Source organism: Bolinopsis microptera, chromosome 10 (assembly GCF_026151205.1).
Source record: "Bolinopsis microptera isolate Bmic1 chromosome 10, MBARI_Bmic_1.0, whole genome shotgun sequence".
In the NCBI taxonomy this organism is placed as follows: Eukaryota; Metazoa; Ctenophora; class Tentaculata; order Lobata; family Bolinopsidae; genus Bolinopsis; species Bolinopsis microptera.
The window spans coordinates 12,764,239-12,790,859 of record NC_087081.1 but is presented as its reverse complement, the minus strand read 5'-3'; the positions used below and the strand labels follow the sequence as shown (position 1 = coordinate 12,790,859).

The following is a 26,621-nucleotide window of genomic DNA, read 5'->3' as shown; positions in this document are numbered from 1 at the left end:
GAACTTCATTTGGGGGGGATCAAAAAAATTAGTTGGTCATTTTTTGCCCCATTTGCACATTAACCTGCTTTTTATAGTTGTATAGTATTTAAAGGGGGGACAATTTTTTGACCCCTCTCGGGGTTTTTTAAGAACCAAAACAGATTTAACCCCCCCCCATTTGTATTATTTTTAAAGTTAAAATATCTAGCTTTGGCGGGGGCCCCTTGGGGCGGGGAAAAATAACTGCGGGGCCCAAATTTAGGTACCCCCAACAAAAAAATATACCTTTTCGGCCCTTTTTTTGGCGGACATTAAATAAACGGAAAAATTTATGAATGGCCCATTAATATAAAACGCTGAAGTAAAAGGGCTTAAAAAACCTAAAAATTCCTTTTATTTTTTTTTTGCAAATGATTTTTTTAAAAAAAAGCAGCTTTTAAGCAGTAAAAATGTTAAAATATGTTTTCATGTCAGTGTTAATAAAAATAACCCCCTTAGCTTCAACAAAGGGGTTTTTCGTGCTGAACAGTCCATGTTTAAAAAAGCATCAGTAAATTTTTAGCTTTTTTTTAAACAAAACCATTTCCTGCTTTTTCAGTGTTAACTTTTAAAAGCCATTCGGCGTGAAAGGGGTTTTTCTTAGAAAACCTTTGGGTTTTAACCTTAACATCAGGGGAAAGTTTTCCTTGCACGTTTTTTTACCCCCCCGAGTAATTTGAACAACAACGTCGGAAAAATGTCCTTGGAAAAACACGATTTACCGTAATATTAGGGGCTGGAAAAGTTTTTTGGGCAAAATGAATGTTTTCACTGTGAAATTTAAAAAATAAAAAAACTGAAGCGGATAGGATGGGCGCAAAGGGGACAAAATCCCTGAAAAAAAAATAAACAAAAAATTTAGGGACAGGAATTGCCTCGCCCATTTTCATGCTTTCATTTGAAATTGTGTGTGGGTGTGCAAAAACCCAAAAATTTGGAAAGGCTTTGCATGGGGGCCCTCAGAAAAGGCAAAGGACGGGAAAACTTTTGTTTTTTAAAGTTATCGAGTTTGTTTATTTTTTAAAAAAACTTTTGAAAACTTTTAAAAATAAAAAAAGTTCTTAAAACCCCAATTTGTAAATAAAAAGGGGTTTATCAATTTTGTTTCTCAAGTTTTTGGGGGGGCAGTTTAAATTGAAAATTTTTTTAGAGCTTTATTTTCCTTTGTAAGCTTTGTTATAATAATGACAAAAACAATGCTTTTTTTTCAAACCCGATTCTTTAATCAAGAAAAAAAACCACAACTGTTTCTTTTAAATTTAAACATCAAATATCATTCCCTTTGCTGGTACTTTGAAATTTGTACAGAAAATAATATAAAATACGCGTTTTAAAAAAATGAAACCCCGTCGGGGTTTTTAAACCCCTAGAAAAAATAACATTAACATTGCCTTTTCCCCTTTTTCTATAGCCCGACATTCTTTAAGATAAAAATCAAGAAAAAGAAGTTTTTTTGGATTTTTACATTTCACTGGGGTAAAAATTTTTGAAAAGAAAATTTTAAAAACCCCCAAAAAAACAAAAAATTTTTTTTCCCCTTTTTAAAAATTTTAAAACCCAGAGTGAAAAAATGTAAAACCTGATTTTAGGAAAAAACCGGGGATTTCAAAAAAAATTTCAAAAATTTTTTTTCCTTTTAACATTAAAAGAAAATTGTACATAAAAGATGTACCAGCAAAAAAAATTTAAAAAAAAAGGGTTAAAACGTTCTCAAGTTCAAAAAAACCCCTTGGTTAAAAATCGATTAAAGCAGAATTGTAGATTAGCGGAGAAAAAAACCGTCCTTTTTTTTATAGATCTAGTTTTTAAAGGTACGCTTTTTATAAAAAATATTTACCACTCCCAAACCCCTTTATTTCATCCCAAACGACTATTTAAACCGATTTAACCGGTCTAAAGGTTTTGGGGCTGCTAAACCCGGAAAAAAAACGGGTTGGGATACAATATATTTTTCATTTTTCCCCTGTTTGTAGACCAGAACCGAGGGGCAAAAAGGGAAAATTTTAAAATTTTTTTTACTGAAAGGTTATGAAATTTCAAACCCGGGGGTTTTGTAGATGTCAAAAAAATTGTTTTATCTCCCTTTGAACCCCCCTTTGAACAAGTTGATCCTTTGAGGGGGGCCCCGAAAATAGCCTTTGGGTTTCACAACCCAAAAAATTATTTGTCAAAAATAGATTTAGCGCCCTGGACTTAGTTCGACCTTTCCCAAAGTTCGACAGGGGTGATATCGGGCCCCAAAATTTAAAGTTGTAAACCCTATAGTGCGGTTGAACTAAAAGTACGTAAAATGATAATCAAATAAAAAAATTGGGGGCCCATAAAAAGTTAAAAGTCGGCTGTTCGTTTATCACAAACCCCTAACCCCAAAACCCAAGCTTTGGGCCCCCTTATCTTTTCATAATTGCTGTAAAAAAACAATTTTTAAAACCCCAAAAAGGAAAAATGGGCCTTTGTCTTTTTAAAAACTCAAAAATTTCCCTTTTAACCCCCAAATTAAACCAAAAGAAAAACTTTATAGCCCCTTTTTAAATGATTGAAACAAATTTTCCCGTTTTTCTTCTTTTTTAAACATTACAAGGAGGGGCCTTTGGGTTTTTTAAAAAACGTGTTTTTATCCTTTGTTGTTTAAACGTGTTGTACCCAGTGTTGTATCACGTGTTGTATTTGGGTTGATCGGGACGAACTGTGGGCCCGGGGGTTTGATTTTCATATCTGGGAAAAAGGGTTCATTAGTTTCGAATGATTTTTTAGCTGAAACTAATATTCAGAGGTTCGCAAAAAGTTTCGTTTTGGGGTTTAAAAAAATGTCCAGTTTTCATTTAATTTACTCGGATTTACTTGGATGAGATATTGCTTTGATATTTAGCCTCAGCTTATGGTTTTAAGTAAATACATTTCTTTAAATTCGGTATGCCCATTGCCGGGGGGCTGAAAAGGAGGGCGAGGTTTATTTTTTTTTGGACTTCTGGGAATTTTTTCACATCGTTTTCAGGGGAAATTTTTATTACTCGTTTTTATTTAAAAAAAAAAAAAAAAATTTGTAGGGTAGGACACCCACGATGATAAGACAAATTTGATTGACAAAGGTTTAGAAAAAACCCAAATTTTGAGGGAAACCGGGTGGAATCACTTAAAATTTTGGGGTTAAAATACAGAAATTTTTGAGAAAAATTTATTCGTGTTTGTTTTATAGTTCCCGAATTTTAATTCGATTTTAAATTTTAGGGGAAAGTTTTTAATTTGACTACATATATAAGAGTTTAAAATTGTAAATTTATTTTTATAAATCAAACAGGGCCAAAAATAGATAAATCAGGGAACCTTTTTTAAGGGACCTTTTAAAATTTTTTTAAATTTGGGTTTTTCATGGGGCATACAAAAACCCATTTATAACCAAAAAATTAGCACTAAAAAGTTTAAAAAGGGTCCCATTTTAATCTTTTTAAGATAATTTAAAAAAATCTCCCTTAATTTTTGGGCCCTTCCCCTTCGTTTTTTATATATTTTTTAATCGTTGGGGGTCGTTTTTTTTCCATGCAATCTTTTAATTGCCTTCCATTTAATCTTCTTCCAAATTATGATTTCACTCTGTCAAAAATCCAAAAAAAAAATTGGGGTTTTTTTATACTTTAAATCTAAAACAGGTTGTCCCGAGTAGTAAAATCTGATTGTACGGGAAAAGGGAGGCGGTTTACTTCCCGGGTGAGGTTCAAAAGGGGCCCTTTGAAGGGGATTAAACCAGGCCCCGGCGGGGGGGGAGGGGGGGAGGGGAAATGGTCCAGCTTGATGACTCAGGAAGGGACGTAGGGAACCCCCGACTCCAGACACTGAGGGGTGGATTCCTTTCCCAAATGAATGGCTACCCACTTTGGGCCCCAGGGGTTTATTCCTTTTCCCCCAATTTAAAGGTTTAGTACCCAAACATTTTTAAAATTCCCCGGGTCTCTTTTGGAAAAAGTGGTAAAAATTTGCAGGGTACCCTTTTTGTACGGGCCCGGTTTAAAACCCCCAAACCAAAAATGTCGTTTTGCACCAAACTTTGGGCCTTGTGTGTCCCCAAAAAGCAGTATAATAAAAACCCGGCTTAGTTTTGTCCCCCCTAAAGTGGGGCTACAAGTGTAAAAAACGAGGGGTCAAAAGTTTGTAAACTCATGGTCCTCCAGCCCCTCTTTTTGGTTTGAAAAAAGAAAACCCCCGGGAAAAAGGTGGCCCTTTCCAGGTTTGGGGCGTCGCAAAAATTTGTAAATTTTTTTCACGGGGGTCTTTTGTCATTATCGGATCGTCGTAAAACACCAAAAACCCCCTCTCCATTGCAAGGTAGATTTTTTCTTGTTAAAAACGGGCATCACGCGAGGCCCCTTGCACTGCAAACCAAAAGAAAAAAATTTTTTTCATAAAAGATAACTTTATAATTTGAAAATTTTAAAAAAAAATCTAAAAAATTGGTTTCCCTAGAAAATAATTTTTCCCCAAAAAAGAGCGATGCATCTCCCCCGTTTTTTTTTTTATATTTTTCTTTATCGTAGATCTGCATCCTGGATCGCCCAATGTGGATGGATGTGTGGGTTTTTGGTGTAGAGCAGGGCCCCCGGCCCGACCTCAGGTTTTTTTGCTGATGGGAAAAAGGGGTAGGTGTGGAGGGGGGGGGAGGGGGGGTGTTGTAAAAAATGCCCCCCTTTTCCCCGACATTTCTTTTATCATTTGGGCGTTAGTTTCCGAAGGGAAGATTGTTTCCCCTTCCAACCCCAATTGTTTCCCCAATTTTTATGATTTTGTAACTGCCTCCTTTTTCCAAAAGTTTCCAGGGTTTTTTTTACTTCAACAGCGCAAGTTCCGTCGAGTTTTAAAAATTTTGTCTTCGTCCCCTTTCTGGGTTTAAATTTTTTGATTTTCCCGGTACTTTACGGAAGTCCCGTTTAGCCCTTCCCTTTACCGCTTTTGGGGGGCTCCCGGGTCACTGAAAATCACATTTAAAATTTTTCCCCCTAAAACAAGGAAACTTGTTTAAAAAATTTAAAAAGCTCATGACCTTTATCCACCAATGCTTTTTGGGGTTCCCCAAACAAAGGGTTTCACCCAGCCTGGATCTCCCGGGTTTTGAAAAAGGGAAAAGCAAGAGGGACAGGACACGTTGTTTCCGTAAGCAGAGGGTCCAGGTTTGCAAGATAAGATAAGGAAAGCGACAGCCTCAGAGTCCAGAGAAGAACAGCGTATCGAATCATGTCTGAAAGTGAGTGATACCCGCAGATACAATTCAGAAGAATTGGAATACGGATTTCCATCACTAGGTCACTTATCATGCATTAGCAGCGGATTTAGAGTTCAATACGAAAGAGAAGTTAGAATGAAAATGTCTCAAAATAACTTAACTCCAACTAATTTTGAGTCAAATGAGAGGGAAACATTTGAAACCTAGCTCTGTCCCTAAAATTAACATGCTCCTAAATTGTTTGGACACATACCATCCCATTCCTATAATGGAACATAACATGCATATCATGTGACCAATAATAAGTATAACAATACGGTGGAGCGGCGACAGCTTTAAACAATATCAACCAAATCCATCCTTCTTGATACGTCAATATAGTTATTTATCGTTTTTTTTGTGGGTTTTTAATTTTTAAAACCTTTGTTCGGTTTGATGAAAAAAACTCAATAGGGATTTAATTAAATTAAAAGGAAAAAAATCTCGAGGTTTACGGGAAAAAAAACCCGGGATTATTAAAAACGTTTCAAAATTTTCTCTATTTATCTTTATTTTAACCTATTTTTTTCTCTTTTTATTTTTTTTTACCCCCCAAAACGTCATCACTCTGCCACCCAAAAAATATAATTTAAAAAAATTATTGAAAAAATTATTATTTTTAAATTTTTAAAATTTAAAATTTTTCAGAGGTCGGAGGGTTTTAAAATTTTTGAGTGTAAAATTTTTTTGATATTTTCAAAACTTAACAGTCATATAAAAAGAAACTTACATTTATCCAACTTGTATGAGGCGTAGCTGGAGCGAATTCGTTCTGAAACAATGAGTTATTTAACTTTTACCACATAGGTACACTGCACAGTCATTAATTAAAACCCCTTTTTAAAATTTTCCAAAAGATACCCCAGGGGGGAGTAATTTTCAAAAAAGGAGGGGGTAAAAAGGGGAAAATCAGTGGGGTTTCCCGGTTTGAAAAACCCCAATATGAACTTTTGTTTTTACCAGGCGTTAGTTTACGGATTTGTGCCGGGTATGAATTTAAAGTATTCATCAAAAAGGCGCGTCATAAGGGTTTTTTAAAAAGCTAAAAAAAATTTTTGTAATTTTAAAAAAAAAAATTATTTTATTCTCAGTGCAATAATTGCATCGAATTAAATATCATGTAACTAAATTTAAAATAAGTCTTATATTTAAATCACCTCAGCGTTCTCTAGATTTTCACCATGTTCGAGTATCTGTAAAAACCCTTTAAGCTCGAAAGGGAGTTTCCCCGGGTTTAGCCTGAGGAAATTTGGGGAAGTTTTTTTTAAAATGTTAATTTTACAGTTATTTGAGTAATAATTTTTGCCCGTTTAAAAAAATGATAAAGGGATTTGTAATAAGATCCCCGTTTTGGTGAAAATCAAATGAGAACATCCATGCTTTAATTGGGCGGAACCCCAAAATTTCCCAATTTGCCCAAAAAAATTTTTTTCCCCCCCTTTTTAGGCTCAGATTTTGATATTTGGGTTTTAAAAAAAATCCCCCCATGGGTTTGTAGTAAAAATTAAAGACCGATTTACGGGAAAAATTTTAAATTTTTTTCTGAACGATTTCCCTTTAAAGTATTATGGGAATCCTTTTCAGGGTGGGTCGTTGGGAAAAAAATTGTTTCCGGTTTTTAAAAAGATTGAGATGTTTTGGTTTTTTTTTTAAATAAATTCAAAATTTTTTGCGTTTTTTTAAAAGATTCCAAAAAACGAATCGGGGATAATGTGTTCCTTTTTCCCCTAACGAAATTTTTAGCGGTGTTAAAGGGCCCCCGGATAATATCAAAAGATGTTTTTAATTTAGAAAAAACGTACGCGGCCAAAAAAAGATTTGATATTTTAGGCGTTTTAAGTAGATTTAAAAAACATGGGATCCTCCAACATTTATGCCTCACTGTCGCGCTTGATTGCTCCCAGGATTCAATAATCAACAAATAACAACTTGTTAGATTTCTTTACCTCATCATTGGACATGAACTTAATTTAATAATTTTATTGCTGTTATATAAGTGTTTAAAAAGTAATTAAAATCAAGTCTTTTGTAAGAGTTTATCACAATATCTTTAAAAAACGGCCCTTTTTCCTTCCCAGGGTTTAATAGAGGTAAATTTTAAAAAGTTAAACCCGTCCCTTTTCAGGTACGAGATTAGATTTTTTTCGGTATTTTTTTGGATTCTATTGAGCCCCCCAAATTTAAAATTTTCGCCCAAAAATTTTTCCCGGGTTTTTTTTCCAAGGGTTAAAAATCCCAAAAATTTTAGATTTTTTTTAAAGATAGTTTTTTATTCTAATTTACTTCCTCTTTGGTGCGCTTTAAGTTGTATTTTTAAAGTAAAACAATTTCAAAGTTTCCCTTTTAAATTTAAAATTGTGTTTTTTACTCACTTAGTAAATTCATTTAAAATGCTGATTTTTTTTCACTTTGTGCCAAATTTAAAGTGCTATTTACTCACTTTTTAGGCTTTTAAAAAAGGTGATGTTTATAAATTAGTTTCTTCAAAATTTAAAATCCCCGAAGTTAACCCTCATTTTTATATTTTAAAAATTAAATTTTACTCACTCTATATTAAAACATTTTTCTCAAAACTAACCTTTTTTATAAAACTCCCCAAATTTATTTTCATATTTTCACAAAAAATTTTTATTTTACCCTTCCTTCCCTTTTTTCTTAAATTACCAAAAAATTTAAAAAATTATTTCTAAAAAAAAGGACCCCCCTTTCCAAAAGGAAAGTATTCGAAAAAATGTGTAGTCCCAAAATTTATGGGTTTTCAAGGACCCAAGTTTACGCCAAAACCCTAAATATCCCTTTTATACCTCCCTTTCCCTATCTAATCGGGTTCCAAATAAACAAACTAAATTAATTCAATAAAAAAAAAAAAAATTAGGGGTAAAAAAAGGTACCCGTATGTAAAAAGGTGGCGGAAAGGGTTTCACAAAAACTTTTCCCCCCGAGGAAGGGGCCCGTGTGAGAGCTTTCCCGATAGAAAAACCTGAGTAAATGTGCTAATTTAAATTTATTTTAATTTAGAAAAAAATAACTAAATTTTTTTTTGATTTTTTTGTGATTTTTATTTCCCCACGAAAATTTAAAATACTCTCGAAATTTGAGTTTTAGAGCATTATATACAATGTGATGTACTGAGCAGCTCCTCCTACATTACTAAAACTAATATTTTCACACGCAAATTGTCCAGAAGTATCCTCACGGGGGGGGGGGGGGGGAGGGGGGGGCATCCTCACCTTAGCACGTTCCCGCAACTTGCTCGACTCCTCTGGGTATCTGCTGGTAGCGTGAGCTATAAGCAGGAAAGTTCTAGCTTGTCCAGGACACTGTTTAACACTCTCCTTAGCTGCTATCACTGCTTCCTTGTGTCGCTCAAATCTTAGTAGCGCCATCACCATACCTGCAGGATAAGAGGGGTTAAGAGGGATTTGGTCACTGTACCCCTCTCTGATTACGAGGAAGTTGGTCACTGTACCCCTCTCTGATTACGAGGAAGTTGGTCACTGTACCTCTCTCTGATTACGAGGAAGTTGGTCACTGTACCCCTCCCTGATTGTGAGGGAGTTAGTCAATGTACCCCTCCCTGATTGTGAGGGAGTTAGTCAATGTACCCCTCCCTGATTGTGAGGGAGTTAGTCAATGTACCCCTCCCTGATTGTGAGGGAGTTAGTCAATGTACCCCTCCCTGATTGTGAGGGAGTTAATCAATGTACCCCTCCCTGATTGTGACGAATTTGGTCAATGTACCCCTCCCTGATTGTGACGAATTTGGTCAATGTAACCCTCTCTGATTGTGAGGGAGTTGATCAATTTACTCCTCTCTGATTGTGAGGGATTTGGTAACTGTACCCCTCTCTGATTGTGAGGGATTTGGTCACAGTACCCCTCTCTGATTATGAGGAAGTTGGTCACTTACCCCTCCCTGATTGTGAGGGAGTTAGTCAATGTACCCCTCCCTGATTGTGAGGGAGTTAGTCAATGTACCCCTCCCTGATTGTGACGAGGGGTCAATGTACCCCTCTCTGATTGTGAGGGAGTTGGTCAATGTACCCCTCTCTGATTGTGAGGGATTTGGTCACTGTACCACTCTCTGATTGTGAGGGATTTGGTCACTGTACCCCTCTCTGATTGCGAGGAAGTTGGTCACTGTACCCCTCCCTGATTGGGAGGGAGTTGGTCACTGTACCCCTCTCTGATTGCGAGGAAGTTGGTCACTGTACCCCTCTCTGATTGTGAGGGATTTGGTCACTGTACCCCTCTCTGATTGCGAGGAAGTTGGTCACTGTACCCATCCCTGATTGGGAGGGAGTTGGTCACTGTACCCCTCTCTGATTGTGAGGGATTTGGTCACTGTACCCCTCTCTGATTGCGAGGAAGTTGGTCACTGTACCCCTCCCTGATTGGGAGGGAGTTGGTCACTGTCCTTACCACTGCTCTCCTCTCCCCTACGCTACTCAATAGTCAATACTCATAGTACGGGATGTTAAAAATATATCTTTATGTTAAAGTTTATATGTGTGACGAGTCAAATGCTGAACAGTTACACAAATATTTATTATCTCCGATATAATACCACTGATATTAACAATATATAATATCATGTGCAGTGCATGTGATCAAACAGAACCACACGAAACTTTGAAATAGGTGTGGATCTCATTGTCCATCATATTTGGGAGAAGGCCACATCTAATATTCAAGAACTTGTTTATTTTGTTACGTCTCTTAATTGCTCTTACGTTTCTCAGTGTATACCACTATGTGGGAAGAAGAAGAAGCTCATTGGCTGTTGAGCACATGTTTAGTTGCCTCAGCTCATGTAATTAGTTCATTGAAATTCAGTTGTTTTACAACCGGCTCGGAGCCGGAGCCGGCTCAAAACCAGTTGTTAACCACTCCTGAACGATGACCGGTCACGGTCGATCTATCGTACGGTCTATTGTACGGTCTATTGTACGGTCGATGTACAGTCTATGTATTGACTACAGCTGATATACTACAACAATTTTACCAATTATGATTTCCATGACGATATTTAATAAGCTAACATATTACTAGCTTTGTAATGAGCCGTCTATTTGCTTGTACAGACTACTTATATAAATATCTGATTCTCTGTGTGGGTCAGAGGTCCAATCATGCAGCTAACTGGATTAAGGCAGTAATTACATAAATAACTAAATAAGTATATACATATCTAAATATCAGATCTAGTTAGTCCGTCTTATAATAGGAATTTGTTTTAGTTTACGGACTACCAATTTATAGACAGCCTTGATGAGAAATAAGGGAGTATAATACTTTAAACGTATTATCATTGCTGTAGGTCTAGCCTGTATATAGCAGTTCGCCACAGACTGCCTCCAGTATTAGTTACTGAAATCAGCTACATTTGTATTTTATAATATGTTGTTTTAACTTATTTTTTGTTGTTTAAATATTCTGTTCTATCAATATGCTAAACTAAGGTTTAGTAAGCAGCTACACAAGTATAGTATTAAGTATAGTGAAGCTAACTCGCATAAATTCCAGCAAAAGCTTGAAGGATTTCAAATTTCAAATTAAAATTCCATGAAGGGTACAGTGATGGAGTTGCCCCGAACTAAGCTCACTTTTAACACAATGGTATACACTACAGTTCAAGTCACTTAATACCCGTGCCATCACACACCACACTATATTGAATATTTGGAATACTTTTCTACCAAATCAACCAATAAGAGAGCTGTATTTAGGTCACCTGACTCAAAGTAACCAACTAGAGCCCTGGGCAGGACTTTCTTACCATGACGTTAAAGAAGCCTTTAGGAATATTTTAATTGGTTACCATCATCAAATGACGTTCATGTTAAAACTTTAGGATTACTCAAAGGGAGGGTTCACATAACCATTACTTGCCAAGATTCAATTCATCTGTTGAGTACCTACGTCCCACACTCCTACAGGGTGTCAAAAGTGTTGCAAGGATTTAATTCATTAAAATAAGAGAAGTCTATTGGAGTGAATTAGCAAATATTTCACGTCTTCTTTGGACCGTAGGTTTGAAATTCCAGTAAATTAATATAAAACTACTTGTGTGTTCAATAGAGATAACGCTCAATTTTTATTCAGTAACCAGTAAGGTATGTATTTAGCTTGTGAAGTTTCAGTACCTTTGTGATAATATTACCCCTTTACAGTATGCTTCTCGTCCCACCTGGAATACCATGATAACGAGCTAAGTAGATGCCATCGTAATGTTATATTAAATATTTACATTTATTAATATTCAGTTAACCTTATTAATATGAATATTATGCAGCGTTATTTGTACAACACGTATCTTATTATTCTTACTGTTTAATAATTTATCAATTGAGCTTAGGATTACTGATCACTCTCTTTCAATAAAAGAATTTGAGCTAGTTCCGAAAAATGCAGGATTCAAATTATCCGCTAAAAGAATACTTATTTCCGTCAATGTCCGTCAATGTCCGTCAATGTCCACCTTACCCTTTGAGGACATTAGTGAACACTGAACATGTCAACCATCCTCCCGCCCCTCGTAACATGTTTACTAATTTACAATTTATAATTGCTTAAAGTTAATGAGCTTATGATTAGTATATTAGTTATGATTAGATATGATTACTGATCACTATCTTTGTACACAAGGCTGTTTAGTGCTCAATTAATAATTCAATAATCTGGGAGAGGTACATTTCTGCACTACACTGTCCGAAAGGCTTTGAACTTACCCCGCATTTTCACATCAGTTGAATCGTTCGACTAAACTTTACTACTTCAAGATCATTACAACAACCTAGCTTATGAATGTATTCAACATTTAGGATTCTCATAAGCGGGTACGGGGGTTAAATTACCATACAAACAAAGCCCTGGATCAGACTAGACGGCCAGATCAGGAGACATTATAATACATTGAGGTCTGACATTTGGCGCCAACCCAATATAACAAATCTACAGTCAGTCATAACACAAATAAGTTGTTCTGTATTGGTCACATAACCTGACATATTCGTGAGTGCAGGTTATGGTACATGCGTCAAGGCATGTTTAACTTTTATAAATGACAAGTTTTCATTGAGGTAGCTGAGCTGATGAAAGTTAATAACCAACATACCCTGAATCAGATTTCATGTTTATTTGGTGCAACTAGTTGATACAGTTATAAACAGTTATACTAATTAACTGTTAGTTAAGACACTACTCTCAGTCTCACAATTACGTAGTTACTCATTTACTCCGCAATCATTCCAGGCAGGAAACCTAGGATCAACACATGTCTTTTAAGGAATGTTAACGCTATTTTTCGAGCAACCTCACAACTGTGTTATAGTCAAGAGAACACACGTCATCTTTTATTAGCATGTGTTTTCACTGCTCTGCTTCTCTTTATTCTCGCTCAGTAAACGGCTCATTTAATTGGTTAGTTTGAGTCACGTGACTAGAATTCAGCTCTTTAATTGGTTAGTTTTTGTCACGTGACTAGAATACAGCTGGGTGTTTGGCTCTCAAGAATTTTAGTTACTAACGTAGCTGTCAAAAAGCCAGGGCGAACCACTTACATATGTGGGAATTCACCACCGACACTTGAAAACCAACATTTACAATTTACATTCTAACTTTCTCAGTTGTAAACCTCAGCTTTATGACTAGAGTGCAGCTTTTAATTGGTCAGTTTGAGTCACGTGACTAGAATACAGCTCTCTGATTGGTTTGTTTGAGCTGCAGTTACATTCTAAGCAGTAAACCTCGACACTGATTGTGTACGTGGACTGCGGAGCAGTAATCGTTTACTTGTAAGATAGAAAATGCTCATATGTAATAAAAATTATAAAATATAACATGACATAATATGCACACGTTAATAAATAATAAACATGCTTATCAATAGCATAAAATAATAATACAGCGCTGGGTAAGTCTACACTTTACTGAGAAGGTTTAGCTAGTTCGCTTAAACTTTGTCGGGCATTTTTTTGCTTCCCCCGAGTAAGCTTTTAAACGTTGTGCAGCGCCTCACGACAAAAGGGTTTCTGTTGAATATCCCAAAATAGCCACCAGAAATAGCTGCCGCTGCAGTAAGGATAGTAAGACATCGTTTGTTTGGGTTTGTTTGGACCCTGCCGATAGTGCCGCGATATTTTGCTGAGTTGACCGCTGAATGACAACTAGGCCTAATTATTTCAGGTTCCCACACTTTGACAGGGGGTCACGTAGGTAGTCACGCGACTTGATTTGTCATGTGACAATCAGAAAAATTTCTGAACGACAACTATGTCTAATCTTTAAAACAAATCTTCGGACAAATATTTGAGAGAATTTATTTGCAGATCAACTTGTCGAACATCAAGTTTTGCCGTCAACTTGATGTGTTGTTAATATTTTAATGGCGCAGGAATGAAAGTTGGGGAAGGTTGGATTGCTAGTTGGTAGCAGAAATAGACGTTGTCACACAAACGCTCGCATTCTTTGCGGTGCACAAATGATACGAATTAGTTAATTGATTTTGCTACATTCTGCTTAAAGGGTATTTAAAATACACAATACATCCACATGTATATCAGATAACTCCATAATATGTCAAGGAAACTTAGTAACCCTACTTTAATTTCATGACGCACGGAAACAGAACGTGATATCGTTCATTTGACTATTGTACCATGTTGCACGATAATATATGCTTCCAACTGTTACGTGTTATTCTTGGCGGCATAGTCCGACAGTTAATAGGTTCGGCTGATGTTTCTTTTACTTTCTAGTTGTGTTATAGAAGGCCTTCCAAGCTTGGGAAAGATGCACTGTTTTATGTTTACTGCTTTTTAGATGTTACTTTTGTACGATTCAGTAAATTTATCAGGGGTGTAGGAATAAATTTCTTCGTGGGGGGGGGGGGCAAAATTATAGAGTTTTTAAAATGTAGTGCGCTGTGCGCCAGAATGTCAAAACAGCGACACATTCAGTGTCAACCATGCCTGCAAAAGTTTAATGTTTATGACAGGACCGCCGAGAGCAGCATCCTGAGCGACCCCCCCCCCCCCCCCCCCCCCCCCCGTTATGACGTCAGACCCCCTTGCCATCTTAACTCCTTTACTGAATACTTACCCCCTCCCGTCAGCCAGCGAGGGGGTATAGAAATGCTGACTGGTGTAGACAGTGAAAATTTGTATGCGACTGATTTAGAGTTCAGTTCACCGAAGTACTAATAAGGAAATTAGCAAAGTTTTATTGTTAATAAAATTGATTTAAACAAAAATGTTTGCCAAAATTCACGTTACATTTCTGCTGACGTCAGCAAGGCCCTCTCTTCCTACACCCCTGAAATTTATGATAAGTAAGAAATCTAACCTTTAGTTCCCAAGTGATTTGTAACAAATATAAACTTTTGCCCACAAGTGATTAATTACTCTCAGCAGGTATGTTCACAGTTAACAAGACTTCCCTCTCCGTTCCTCTACCCCTACTCTCCCTCAGCTCTACCTACATATTAATATCTTACTTAGTCGCTACTGTTATTTTAGGTAACGTTATTCTACGAAATACTGACTCGTTGTCGATTTTATCAACGGCCTAGCACATGTTGATTACAGCCTATATAAACTAAGTTAATTACATGACCTGTTGAAATCGCAACAAATCTTTTACTAAGGAACTTGTACCAAGAACGGCTCGCCCTTTTACAGAAGATCACATGATTACTAATTAATGACCTATTATTCTAATTGGGTAATCATCGGTTAATTACTCCAGGTATCGCGTGTAACTGTGCAATTCTCCACGGGTTAGTGTTCCGAGACGCCCTAAAACAGGTAATTATTATTAAATTTATTTCCGTGTTTATGATAAACATTAAAATATGCGTTTACTAATTGTTGTGGCAAGTTATTTACAGAGTAACTGTAAGCATAACTTACGCATTAGTTATTACTTATGTAAGTCATTTTCTCTTTTTTTACGTAGTCAACATGTTAACATGTATTATCAATAAGTATAAATGTATAATAAATATTGGCCATTACTGATATAAATCATAAAATCTCCTGAGTTACTGATATACTCTATTACTGATAATACTCTGACACGCAGGATAGAATCAGCAGAGTGTTGACCACAAACTTTGCAATAACAGATATCCTCATCACTCTGTCCCTGAACCTTCCTGTCCTGGTTACAGTCGTCAATAAGGGCTGGGACCTGGGGCCTGTTCTCTGCAGTTTCACTCACTACTTCTACCAGGTTATTATTACTTGCACTTTCACTTTTACTTTTACTTGCAATGACTCCTTTCTGTCAATGCTAATTGCTAATAGTACTGTCTAACTGATAACAACTATCATGTCAGGTATTAGTAATCAACAAGCTCTGGGTAATGGTCATAGTATCAGCGTACCGTGTTTGGATGGTCAGACAACCCGCGTCCGTCCGAGAAATCATCGAAAAGAAACCGTGGGTGAAGATATGTGGTGGAGTAGCTGCTGGATCTGGTGTGGTGGTGGTCATCTTGGAGGGGGTCAGTGCTCGAAACAACGTCTTCTTTGATCCCAACAGACTGTCCTGTTACGGTGGCAACTTCTACGGAGAGAGAGCACTTTACTCTCTGCTAGTCCTCACTCCCTTTTACCTGGCCCCCATTGTCATGACACTGGAACTACTCCTCCAGCTACTCATTATTATTACTGTTCAGGCCAGGGCCGCCAGAATCAGGGACTGCCAACTGCTCAATGAGAAGCAGGGTAGACGACTCTTAATAGGATCTGCGTTACGAATCCTAGTCGTGTCAGCCCACTGTCTACCTATGATTTCTATGTTTGCCGACTATGTTCACTATGGGAGGAGACGGCAGAGGGTGGTTACTGATGGGGACGGTCATGATAGTGTCCTTCAAGCTCTGGGGTGGACTTTCGTTCTGTTACCCTTAAACTGCACCAGCCCTCTTATATACCTTACTGTAAATCAACAGTTCAGAGACTATATCAGTGATATTTCTGAGGAGACGGTCGGCTGGGTTCACGAGGTTATGGGTAGAGTGACACGAAACAGAGACTTTCACTTTCACTTTCCCTTTCACAGACTTAACTCTGCCAATGCTAGTGCGAGTGATGATTTACAGCCAGATTGTGCTGATGTCGCGAAATTATGATATTTACAAATTTCAGTGGGTATTTGCATTTACTAGGTTATTTAGTTCATTTTATTGCATTTAACCGAATTTATTACTTCAATTTTCATCATATCGATTTCAATTAGTTATAACTAATAAATACTTAATTTATCGCTGCCAAATCCTCAAAGTCAATACCTGATTGCGATTTTATTTGTTGTTAATGCAAAACTTCATGTGTAACTAGTATTTGAGAATACTAACAGTATACTTATTGATCCCAGTAGCACCAAATACTCTCCAGCAACATTCTTTTGTTCTTTTGTCATGTTCCAGGTCAGATGGTATTAGAAACACTATGTCCGCATGATGCTTCCTCTCCTATCCAGTATGAAATCTCCTTGAAGTTGGCGTACGGAAGTATTACCGTCAGGAATTTAAGCTCCTCGTTAACCCTCAATCACGGTCGACGGCTGCTTAGATTCAATAGAGTCCTCGGTTCATCCAGGGATTGAGGGCATATGACGGGGACCTGCAACCCAACAATTACACGAAATTTAATACAGCTACCCATAACTCACAGGACCCCCCCGCAATTGACTACTGTAAACGGTGAAGTGACGAGGCTTTATTTAGCCTTATATAAAGCGTACAAATTCAAGTAATTATGTGCCAGGATGGCCGAGTGGTCTAAGGCGCCAGAGTGGCTGTATGACTATGTCTACGAACGAGCATTCTGGTCCACGCATGTGGGCGTGGGTTCAAATCCCACTCCTGGGCCCTGGCACACAAAACAGATGCGGCCCAAAAGATACCAATACAATCGCTCGCTCACCATGGGTCACCTATATTCCACCATAATCCTCAATCAAGTTACCCGATGATTCGACTGTGGGGGCTGCTTAGATTGAGTCCTTCGTTCACCTCTTGGTGGCACATGACATGAATTGAAACTACAACCCACTTACTACAAAGTGTACAAGCTACCACTACACCACCAGCACCAACCCCCTACTTCTAAAAGATCGATGGTCCGTAAACTTAAACGCAGTGTTTGATGATAATATTGCAATGTTGTTAAACGCACTGGTACTGCCACTTTACATTTGTTATATAATAGCATGATGTCCTTATATATTATAATATTACCGCTACATGAAATGCAATACAGCTACTCATAACTCACATGACCAGTGACCGTATGGTTGCTACGGAGAAGTGACGAGGCTTTATTTAGCGTTATATAAAGAGTAAGAATTCATATAATAGTATGTCAGGATGGCCGAGTGGTCTAAGGCGCCAGACTCAAGAGTAATCTTGCATTCGTACGAATGAGCATTCTGGTCCACGAATGTGGGCGTGGGTTCAAATCCCACTTCTGACACTTTTGCTTGTTAAGCAGTCGCGACCCAAAAAATAACAATACAATCGCTCGGTCACCGTAGGTCACCTAAATTCCACCCTGATCCTCAATCAATGCTACCCGAAGATTCGACTGAGTCGACTGTGGGGGCTGCTTGGATTCAATTAGTTCACTCCTTAATGGCACATTACAGGAATCGAACCTGCAACCTCACGACTACAAAGTGTATAAGCTACCACTACGCCACCAACCCCCTACCTCGATATTTCGTTAAATTAAACGCCGCCTGCTTTTTTAAAAAGCCATGTTATTAGTAGTTTTCATGTAAGCATTTTGCAATGTTGTGAAACGTGCTGGTAATGCCATTTTACGTTTGTTATATAATAGCATGATGTTATTATATTAAAACATTATTGCAACGTGAAAAACAATACAGCTACTCATAACTCGACCCCTCACATGACCAGTGACCGTATGGTTGTTACGGTGAAGTGACGAGGCTTTATTTAGCTTTATATAAAGAGTAAGAATTCATATAATAGTATGTCAGGATGGCCGAGTGGTCTAAGGCGCCAGACTCAAGAGTAATCTTGCATTCGTACGAATGAGCATTCTGGTCCACGAATGTGGGCGTGGGTTCAAATCCCACTTCTGACACTTTTGCTTGTTAAGCAAGTGCGACCCAAAAGATACCAATACAATCGCTCGGTCACAGTAGGTCACCTAAATTCCACCCTGATCCTCAATCAAGTTACCCGATGATTCGACTGAGTCGACTTTGGGGGCTGCTTAGATTCAATCAGTTCACCCCCTGATGGCACATCACACATGACAGGAATCGAAGCTACCACTCACCATCAATCCCTTGAAAAATAATCTGTGGTACTGGTCGGTAAACACTGAACACTGACCTTTGTGAGCCTCGAAACAGTTGGACTTCATGCTGAGAATGCTCCTGAAAGTAATCATCGCTGATGTGGTCTTGTTGCTGAGCATCTCACTGCAGCCTCGCGCTATTAGTGATGGTATGTAGCGCGGCGCAATGTGACAAGCACGTTCTGATAACGTCGTTGCACGAGTAAAGTCCTCCTGGAAACATTTGGAGTTAGAAAATAGAGTTCATTATATCATTCATCATAAAGATTATAGAGTCATTGTTAACTGAAATGTGTAAGTTTCAACAGCATTTTCATGCTAAATCTACTAAATTTGTCAAACATAACGAACCTTCATCAGCGCCAAGTAACAATGAGCAATGTAACTCTCAACTTGATTATCTTCTGACAAATGCTCGCAAAATTTCTCCAATTCTTGTTCGCTGTCAAGTTGCGCTAGAAGACTCGCATACGTGCCCGCGTAAGTTGTAAGGTTTGGTTCTAGGCTGTATGCTTCTTCGAATGTTGACACTGCTTTTTTATATGCTCCTGTGAATTTGGTGATAAGAAGGTAGCGTTACGAGAGTTTCACCAGCTCTATGATAATTAAATACTATGATGGAACCGAACTTGTAAAACAAAAAAATTTACTAGAAACCCCTCCACTTTCTGAAACATAACCGTTCTTACCAATAGAATTGTAAGATATGGCTATTCTGACGAGCACGTGTGCACTTGGTCCATTGACACTAAGCAAGCGCTGATATCTGGCAATAGCACGAGGGTGCTCGTTGCGAACACTGTACGAGCAGCCCTCAATCCAGTCAACTAGCCAGTCAAACCTGCCTGCCATCGTCTCGGAGGTTAAACTGAGGGGGAGTTGTATTACAGTCTTATTTATTAAATACTCGTTACTCTTGGAACTATACAGTGCAAACATGTCTAAAAAAATTGTAGGAATCAGCCCTGAGCCCTGTGCTGGTTCTTTTCTTAATTTTAGAATCATCGAAGAATACCTGATTATTTCTTTAGTTATTTGCCCAAGCTCCATCAATGATTCGATAGCTTCCAAAGCAAGCGGATGAGTTTTTAGCACTTCTTTGTAGCAGGCAACTGCTGATCTTTCCACGCCTGGGAGGATGTAACAAATAACAATTACATCAACTATCAAGTCAGGTAACATATTCGGTATTTAACAATTCGTGTGCAACTCAAAAGGTACTAGGTATAAAGGACACTCATCGTGTGAATAACAGTTACCCAGAGTACACACTCAGAGCAGTGGCGTAACGTTGCCTGTTGGGCCCTTCGTTACGCCACTGACTCAGAGGACAGCTAAACACAATTAAAATGCAAGAAACAGTAAGAACTGTTTTAGTGTCTACCGGTCTGTTTGTAAAGATTTCCAAGAGCCATGTAATAACGAACAGTCCTCGATTTCGGTCCGATACACTCTAGAGCGTACAGTGCGTTCTCGTAGTCACACAGTGAATGGTAGCACTGATACATCAGCCATCTGGAGGGTTTTCAATTACTATTTATATTCAGAAGTGTAATGCTGAAAACATTCATATCTAATATTCATATCTAGTATTTTATTTTGGTTGAATTGATATTTGTTTTGACTTTATTCCCGCGCGCGGCATGACTGTAACTTGCGCGAAATTAACTTTACTTTGTCCATAGTTGTGTCGGTTGGTATTAGCGTTCCCTGGATAAATTTGGACTTTTGGCACAATTAGAAAATCCAAACATGCAGACTCAACGCTGTCCGTGGCGCATTTTTTAGAGGAGAAATCAGTAGACTTCATCCTGGAACATAATTTAGACACAACAAGATCAGCGAACTGGACGCCTCCTCTCCCTATTAAAGTAGAAAGGTAAAATTTTACAAATTAGATATTCACAAGGATAGTAAACCTACCTACCTACTGAACCTATTAATGAACCACAGTAAGTTGAACAAATTCTAGTGACTTTTTATTTATACCTTGAAAATTGCAATTTATAGATTTGTGGAACAATAACTAAAATAGACTAAAAAAACAAATCATTCGCTACGAGAACTAGTAATATGGGGGTTTTTCGGTTTTCTAAAAGTATTCTTGAATCCCGAATTCTAATTTTAAGCCCAGAGCAAATTACGCAATCATGAGGTATTTAATAATTTGGAAACTTTGGACAAAATTGGTCCAAATCCTTAGCATAACTTAGTAAAGTGTGAATTCTACGTTTATCCTGTTTGTGTATCTAAGTCGTGCGTTATTGAGTCTTATTTGATGATTATTTCAAGAAAATTTCTGATTTTTCTGAATAGACTCAGTGATGAGAATGTTCTAATAAAGGTGAATAGATAAATAGATAATTCACGTACCTATCGACATATCTACATTATACTCATTGTTTGGTTGCATGTACTTTCTGTAGAGCGGTTGTTATAGTTAAAACGGTGGCCAATTTTCCGACAGAATATCCAGTTACATTACATCTCTTACAGTATTTCTGGTAAACCAAGCTACTCAATGTTAACTTCGTGAAGGAAATCCGATAATAGATAAATCTTTTTCTTTGTACTCTGAATAAACGCTTGGTTTTGCTACCACGATAACTTTGTAGCACTTCAGTTTTGAAAACTTTCTTTCTCACTATTAGTATACCCAAAACCTGGCAAATATACCAAACAATGACGTCAGCTAACTCTACTACTATACTACCACCGGTCACTGGATATTAGGAAGACTTCTTCGAATATTTGTCCCCCATAAATCTGACCCTTGCAGTTTACATCATCATCCAGAACTCAATGATAATCTATCATTACTGGAAAGACTGGAAAAGACTGTCCTCCCTCATATTCATTCTCGTCGCTGCTGCCGACATTGGAAGTGCTTGTTCAGCAATAGTCCGGGGATCAATAGCACTACTGTGCTTGAACAATGAACAACTGCCGTTGCCATCATGGTTGTACGTGACAAACACTTTGTAACCTGTGCTTCGTCACCTTCACATTCCTCGTATTGGTTTTGACGATTGTTAAAACGATCAATATAATAAATCCATTCTACAGGATCCAAGAAAGGGCTTTGAAGTTCTGCCTTGCTTTATTTCTATCTTTAGGCCTAGTTTTGAGTTTGGTCGACATGTGGTATTTGAACAGATCATATAACTCCACTTGTGTATCACGGCGTGGTATGTGGAATTTATTGAAGAATTTACGCTTGGTTGGCGAGGTCACCTTGATAGAAATCTTACTCAACTTAAATGGAATAACGTTTAGATATAAATATATAATAACAGATTTATGTTTGATTCTGCTTTCCTTTAAAATATTTTTACCTAGTATAGTTGTGCTTATTTGTATGTTTTTACAAATGTTTTACATCAAGCGTTCTCTTGGGCAAAGTGCAGACCCGCGACAAAATACTGCAAACCGAGCTAATCTCATTTTACTCTTACTTAACAGTCGCTGGTATTTTTAATTTGGGATTTACAATTTTTTTTGACTATAGCAAGTTCATTTTACCACTGATTAACGCAGCACTGTTCCCAACCATACTGATCCTCGGATCCTCCGTAATCCGGAGCTGAGAGCAACTTACAGAGGTTACATATCCACAGTTGTACATCTGCCAGTCACGGTGTTCTGTAACATTCGTCACAGAGTCAGTGGGTACACAGACATTTAGTACAAAAACTATCGAGGATAAAGGAGTGCACAGACATTTACTACAAAAAACTATCCAAAGAGTAATCCGTATGGAAACGAACTTTTGTCAAACATAAAAAATAAGGGAAAAAAGAGTGATGTATTTTAGATTTTGTGAAAGATAAAATGACAAAAAAAGACAAAATAAAAGACAAAATAACAAAAATTAATGTTTTAAAAGTTTCATAAACATGAGATAAATCTGTGATTATATGTTAAAAGGATGAAAATTGTAATGCTTTGCGTGTTTGATAGTGTTAAACTCTGATTGATTTAGAAATTTTTCAGATAGGAAGAAAATAACGGATTATTCTAGTACAGAAATTTTAAAAAAGACAAAATAACAAAATACCGAAAAATCATTTTATAAAAGTTTCATGAATGTGAGATTAATCTGTGATCGATTATTAAAAAAATAATTTGCTAACCTTTCTATAAGATTGTAAGATTATGAGATGATTTCATTAATTTGCTTAAGGCTCTATTCACTATTAAATTTATTACTTTGATAATAATATAATAATTAATATAAAATTAATTACTGAAAAATTGTGTTTTAATTTATTCAGTATAACGAAAAATATCCTAAAACTAACACTAAAAACATGGTATTATTATTTAAGATTTGCTTTGTTGTGATAAAACTGCTACAAGATAAACTCGTTAATTCAAATGGCTACTATATGTAATGTATACCAGACTTTCTTCGCCCGAGGGTCCGTTTAAATTCCTTATTAACCCTCAATCACAGTTGATGGCTGCTAAGATTCAATGGAGTGCTAAGTTCACACAAGGATTGAGGGTATATGATGGGATCGAACCTGCAACTCAACAATTACAAAGTGTACAAGCTACCACTACACCACCAATCATCCTTCCTCTAAAAACTCAATGGTTGGTGAAATTAAACGACGTCTGCTTTTAAAACAAACCATGTTTGATGACAATTCTGCAATGTTGTTAAACGCGCTGCTACTGCCACTTTACGTTTGTTATGTAATAGCATGATGTTTTAAATATAATATAATAATATTACCGCTACATGAAAAACAATACAGCTACTCATAACTCGACCCCTCACATGACCAGTGCAGTGACCGTATGGTTGTTACGGTGAAATGACGAGGCTTTATTTAGCGTTATACAAAGATTAAGAATTTATGTAATAATATGTCAGGATGGCCGAGTGGTCTAAGGCGCCAGACTCAAGAGTAATCTTGCATTCGTACGAATGAGCATTCTGGTCCACGAATGTGGGCGTGGGTTCAAATCCCACTTCTGACACTTTTGCTTGTTAAGCAGTCGCGACCCAAAAAATAACAATACAATCGCTCGGTCACAGTGGGTCACCTAAATTTCACCCTGATCCTCAATCAAGTTACCCGAAGATTCGACTCAGCCGACTGTGGGGGCTGCTTAGATTCAATTAGTTCACTCCTTAATGGCACATGACAGGAATCGAACCTGCAACCTCACGACTACAAAGTGTACCAGCTACCACTACACCACCAACCCCCTACCTCGAAGTTACGTTAAATTAAACGCCGTCAAAAACGCAGTTTTCAAAACAAGCCATGTTATTGGTATTTTTCAGATAAAAATTTTGCAATGTTGTCAAACGCACTGGTACTGCCACTTTACGTTTGTTATATATAATAGCATGATGTTCTTATATTAAAACATTATCGCAAAGTGAAATACAATACAGCTACTCATAACTCACATGACCAGTGACCGTATGGTTGTTACGGTGAAGTGACGAGGCTTTATTTAGCGTTATATAAAGAGTAAGAATTAATATAATAGTATGTCAAGATGGCCGAGTGGTCTAAGGCGCCAGACTCAAGAGTAATCTTGCATTCGTACGAATGAGCATTCTGGTCCACGAATGTGGGCGTGGGTTCAAATCCCACTTCTGACACTTTTGATGTGCTACCTGGAACCCCCTACCTGGAACCCCCCTACCTGGAACCCCCCTACCTTGAACCCCCCCTATACTACCTGGAACCCCTCTACCTGGAACCCCCCCTACCTAGAACCCCCCTATACTACCTCGATCCCCACTTTAGACTTAAAGCATGTGAAAACAATCCAGAAATAATTAAAAGAGTTTCAAACCTAATATCACACTCTGTAATAGTGAGCTGCTGATTCTGTTTCTCTTTATCGAATAGTAACAATGCTTGCTGCAGCTTCTCCTGGATCAAGGCATTACGTTTATATCATTTGGGAGTTTTACTCAAATTGTTATTACAAATAAGAGAATCTTCCATGGCATTTATACAATTTTATCATTTTCATTGATTTTCAATCAGTTTGTGTTGCAGAAAAAATTGTAAATTTCTGATAATTTAAAACAGTAACATACCACAGCCTGTGTGTACAGTTTCATTTGCTGGAAAGCAGCCGCTAAATAGAAGAGACTTGTAACAGAGGTGACCTGCTTTTGTGGCAACACGCTACCTGTAAAAGATGTGCTGTGAAATTAAATTAATTGAAGTAGCTGAGTGGACATTTACAAAACTATCGTGTAAAATCAGGCGTGTCTCAATATAATTTTGTTGGCTACAATCTTGATTAAACTAACATAAAAAATCAATTAATTTAATTAAATTAATTAAATTATCAGGCGATTAAGTTGTTATAAAATAAAACACATATTTCACAGTTACTTGAGCTCTGAAAATGCACTTGAATGTGGCACAGAAATGGAGCTACAATAAGATAAGAATAGTATTCTCGTACGTAATGTACTGCTCACATGATGTATAAATAAGTCACATGATTTGTAAATAAGTCACATAATTCACTGTGACAACTAAAGATAGTTACCCAAAAGTTCGGCGCTTCTATAAAGTCCTGCTTCATACAAGCTTTGTACGTGATCTCTGTTTGCCTTGACGCACAACATTGGCATCAGCTATAATCGTGACATGGTTATAATTATATTTAGTTATATAATTATAGTTAGTGATATATTATAGCAGGATTGTGATTGAGCATGTTTAACATATGATCAAATATGTATCAATATTCAATACGATGAAATATTATATCATGTCGATATCAATATCATTCAAAACAACAGTGTAGCTGAAGATAAATCTGCCAAATTTTGTCGATCAACTGACTTTTTCTTGAAGTAAAGCTCAGACAAAATTCATTGTTGAAATGATAAACGTTTAGTTGGAATATATAGTATGCAGGGAGGTATACAGTAAACACCGATCAGTCATTAATCATATCGACATGTCCGGGACAGTTGGTTCTGCTGATGTTGGTAAATACTACATTTAATCCATTTATTTTTGTTTGCTAATATCATGACTTTATGGTTGTTGGAGTATATAATGCAGATGAAATCAATTGTGTAGTCTTAATAACATTATCCAAAACAACAATGACCCGATATCGGTGACTGCACTATCTGCGTTGTGAGTCAATGTCATCTCATCCATGTCTATAAATTAATAAATTTTAAATTTGTACCACGTCTCGACAATTAAAAAATGCCCTTAAAAAGATACATTGAAGCGTGTCTCTTAAAAGTTTCTCTCATTAGAGTCTCTACCAGCTACCTACATATTGCAGTCGTTTCAAACTCTCGTACTAGAAAAACCACTTAGGTGATCAAAGTTATGTTTGTTTCTTTGTTGTCAGACTAAGGAACTGTGACGTCACAGAGCTCTTTCAGCAGTTGGCTATGCCAACGCCCAACAGTTTTTTTATGTTGCAGTGGAGCTATCCTTCGTATTGGTGCTACTAATACCAGTCAGTGATCTCGAAACGAATATAAAAAGCTTTTTCTGCAAAATGTCAGGCCCACCGGTCACCAAACCACAATGACTTGATTTCAGTGTCTTATGCATTTGTTTTTATTTTATAACGTATATGGTAGATATGGATGCAAAGATATCAAAAATATGACACCTGCGCTATCCTATTCAATAAACGACTTACCAAACACCTTAGCTTGAAAAACTCCTCCCCCCCCCCCCCCCCCCCCTTCTACACTTTCTAGTATTTAAGCAGAAAGCTTTCTACAAATTTTATTATAGCTCATCTCCTGACAGTATGTTTAGGATCTCTATCTTTGCGATAGTTCTGTGGTTACCAGTCGAATCACAGCAACAAGCTGATCTGATTGTGCCCCGGAATTTCTCAGATGTGTTTGTCAAACTCGGTTCGTCTACATACATGTTCTCCACTGGCATACAAGTGGGGAATTGTTACGATGTAGCAAATTTTCTACTGAAATCAAATCTCTCTCATCACAATTGGAAGAATCTAGGCGAAGACTTCCAGAA

The 26,621-nt window shown here is 37.2% G+C and overlaps 2 protein-coding genes and 3 non-coding genes across 5 annotated transcripts; 4 read left to right on the top strand and 1 right to left on the bottom strand.

Moving 5' to 3' along the window:
- Positions 1-1,185: 1,185 nt before the first annotated feature.
- On the bottom strand, positions 1,186-25,299 carry LOC134822417 (anaphase-promoting complex subunit 7-like). Its single transcript, XM_063833469.1, has 14 exons — positions 25,147-25,299; positions 24,683-24,777; positions 24,433-24,512; positions 19,994-20,124; positions 19,625-19,739; positions 19,299-19,477; positions 18,961-19,157; positions 18,645-18,822; positions 8,503-8,666; positions 8,164-8,252; positions 7,816-7,926; positions 6,430-6,511; positions 6,003-6,044; positions 1,186-2,736 (listed from the first exon to the last, which is right to left on the bottom strand). Exons 1-10 carry the CDS (start codon positions 25,229-25,231, stop codon positions 8,193-8,195), a joined length of 1,284 nt encoding a protein of 427 aa, XP_063689539.1. The 5' UTR covers positions 25,232-25,299; the 3' UTR covers positions 1,186-2,736; positions 6,003-6,044; positions 6,430-6,511; positions 7,816-7,926; positions 8,164-8,192.
- LOC134822272 (uncharacterized) lies at positions 14,677-16,500 on the top strand. Its single transcript, XM_063833179.1, has 4 exons — positions 14,677-14,790; positions 15,020-15,078; positions 15,356-15,505; positions 15,612-16,500. Exons 1-4 carry the CDS (start codon positions 14,688-14,690, stop codon positions 16,407-16,409), a joined length of 1,110 nt encoding a protein of 369 aa, XP_063689249.1. The 5' UTR covers positions 14,677-14,687; the 3' UTR covers positions 16,410-16,500.
- Positions 17,643-17,754, top strand: Trnal-caa (transfer RNA leucine (anticodon CAA)). The gene is made up of 2 exons: positions 17,643-17,680; positions 17,709-17,754. It is a non-coding gene; the product is annotated as a tRNA-Leu (tRNA).
- Positions 18,279-18,390, top strand: Trnal-caa (transfer RNA leucine (anticodon CAA)). The gene is made up of 2 exons: positions 18,279-18,316; positions 18,345-18,390. It is a non-coding gene; the product is annotated as a tRNA-Leu (tRNA).
- Positions 23,487-23,598, top strand: Trnal-caa (transfer RNA leucine (anticodon CAA)). The gene is made up of 2 exons: positions 23,487-23,524; positions 23,553-23,598. It is a non-coding gene; the product is annotated as a tRNA-Leu (tRNA).
- Positions 25,300-26,621: the final 1,322 nt, after the last annotated feature.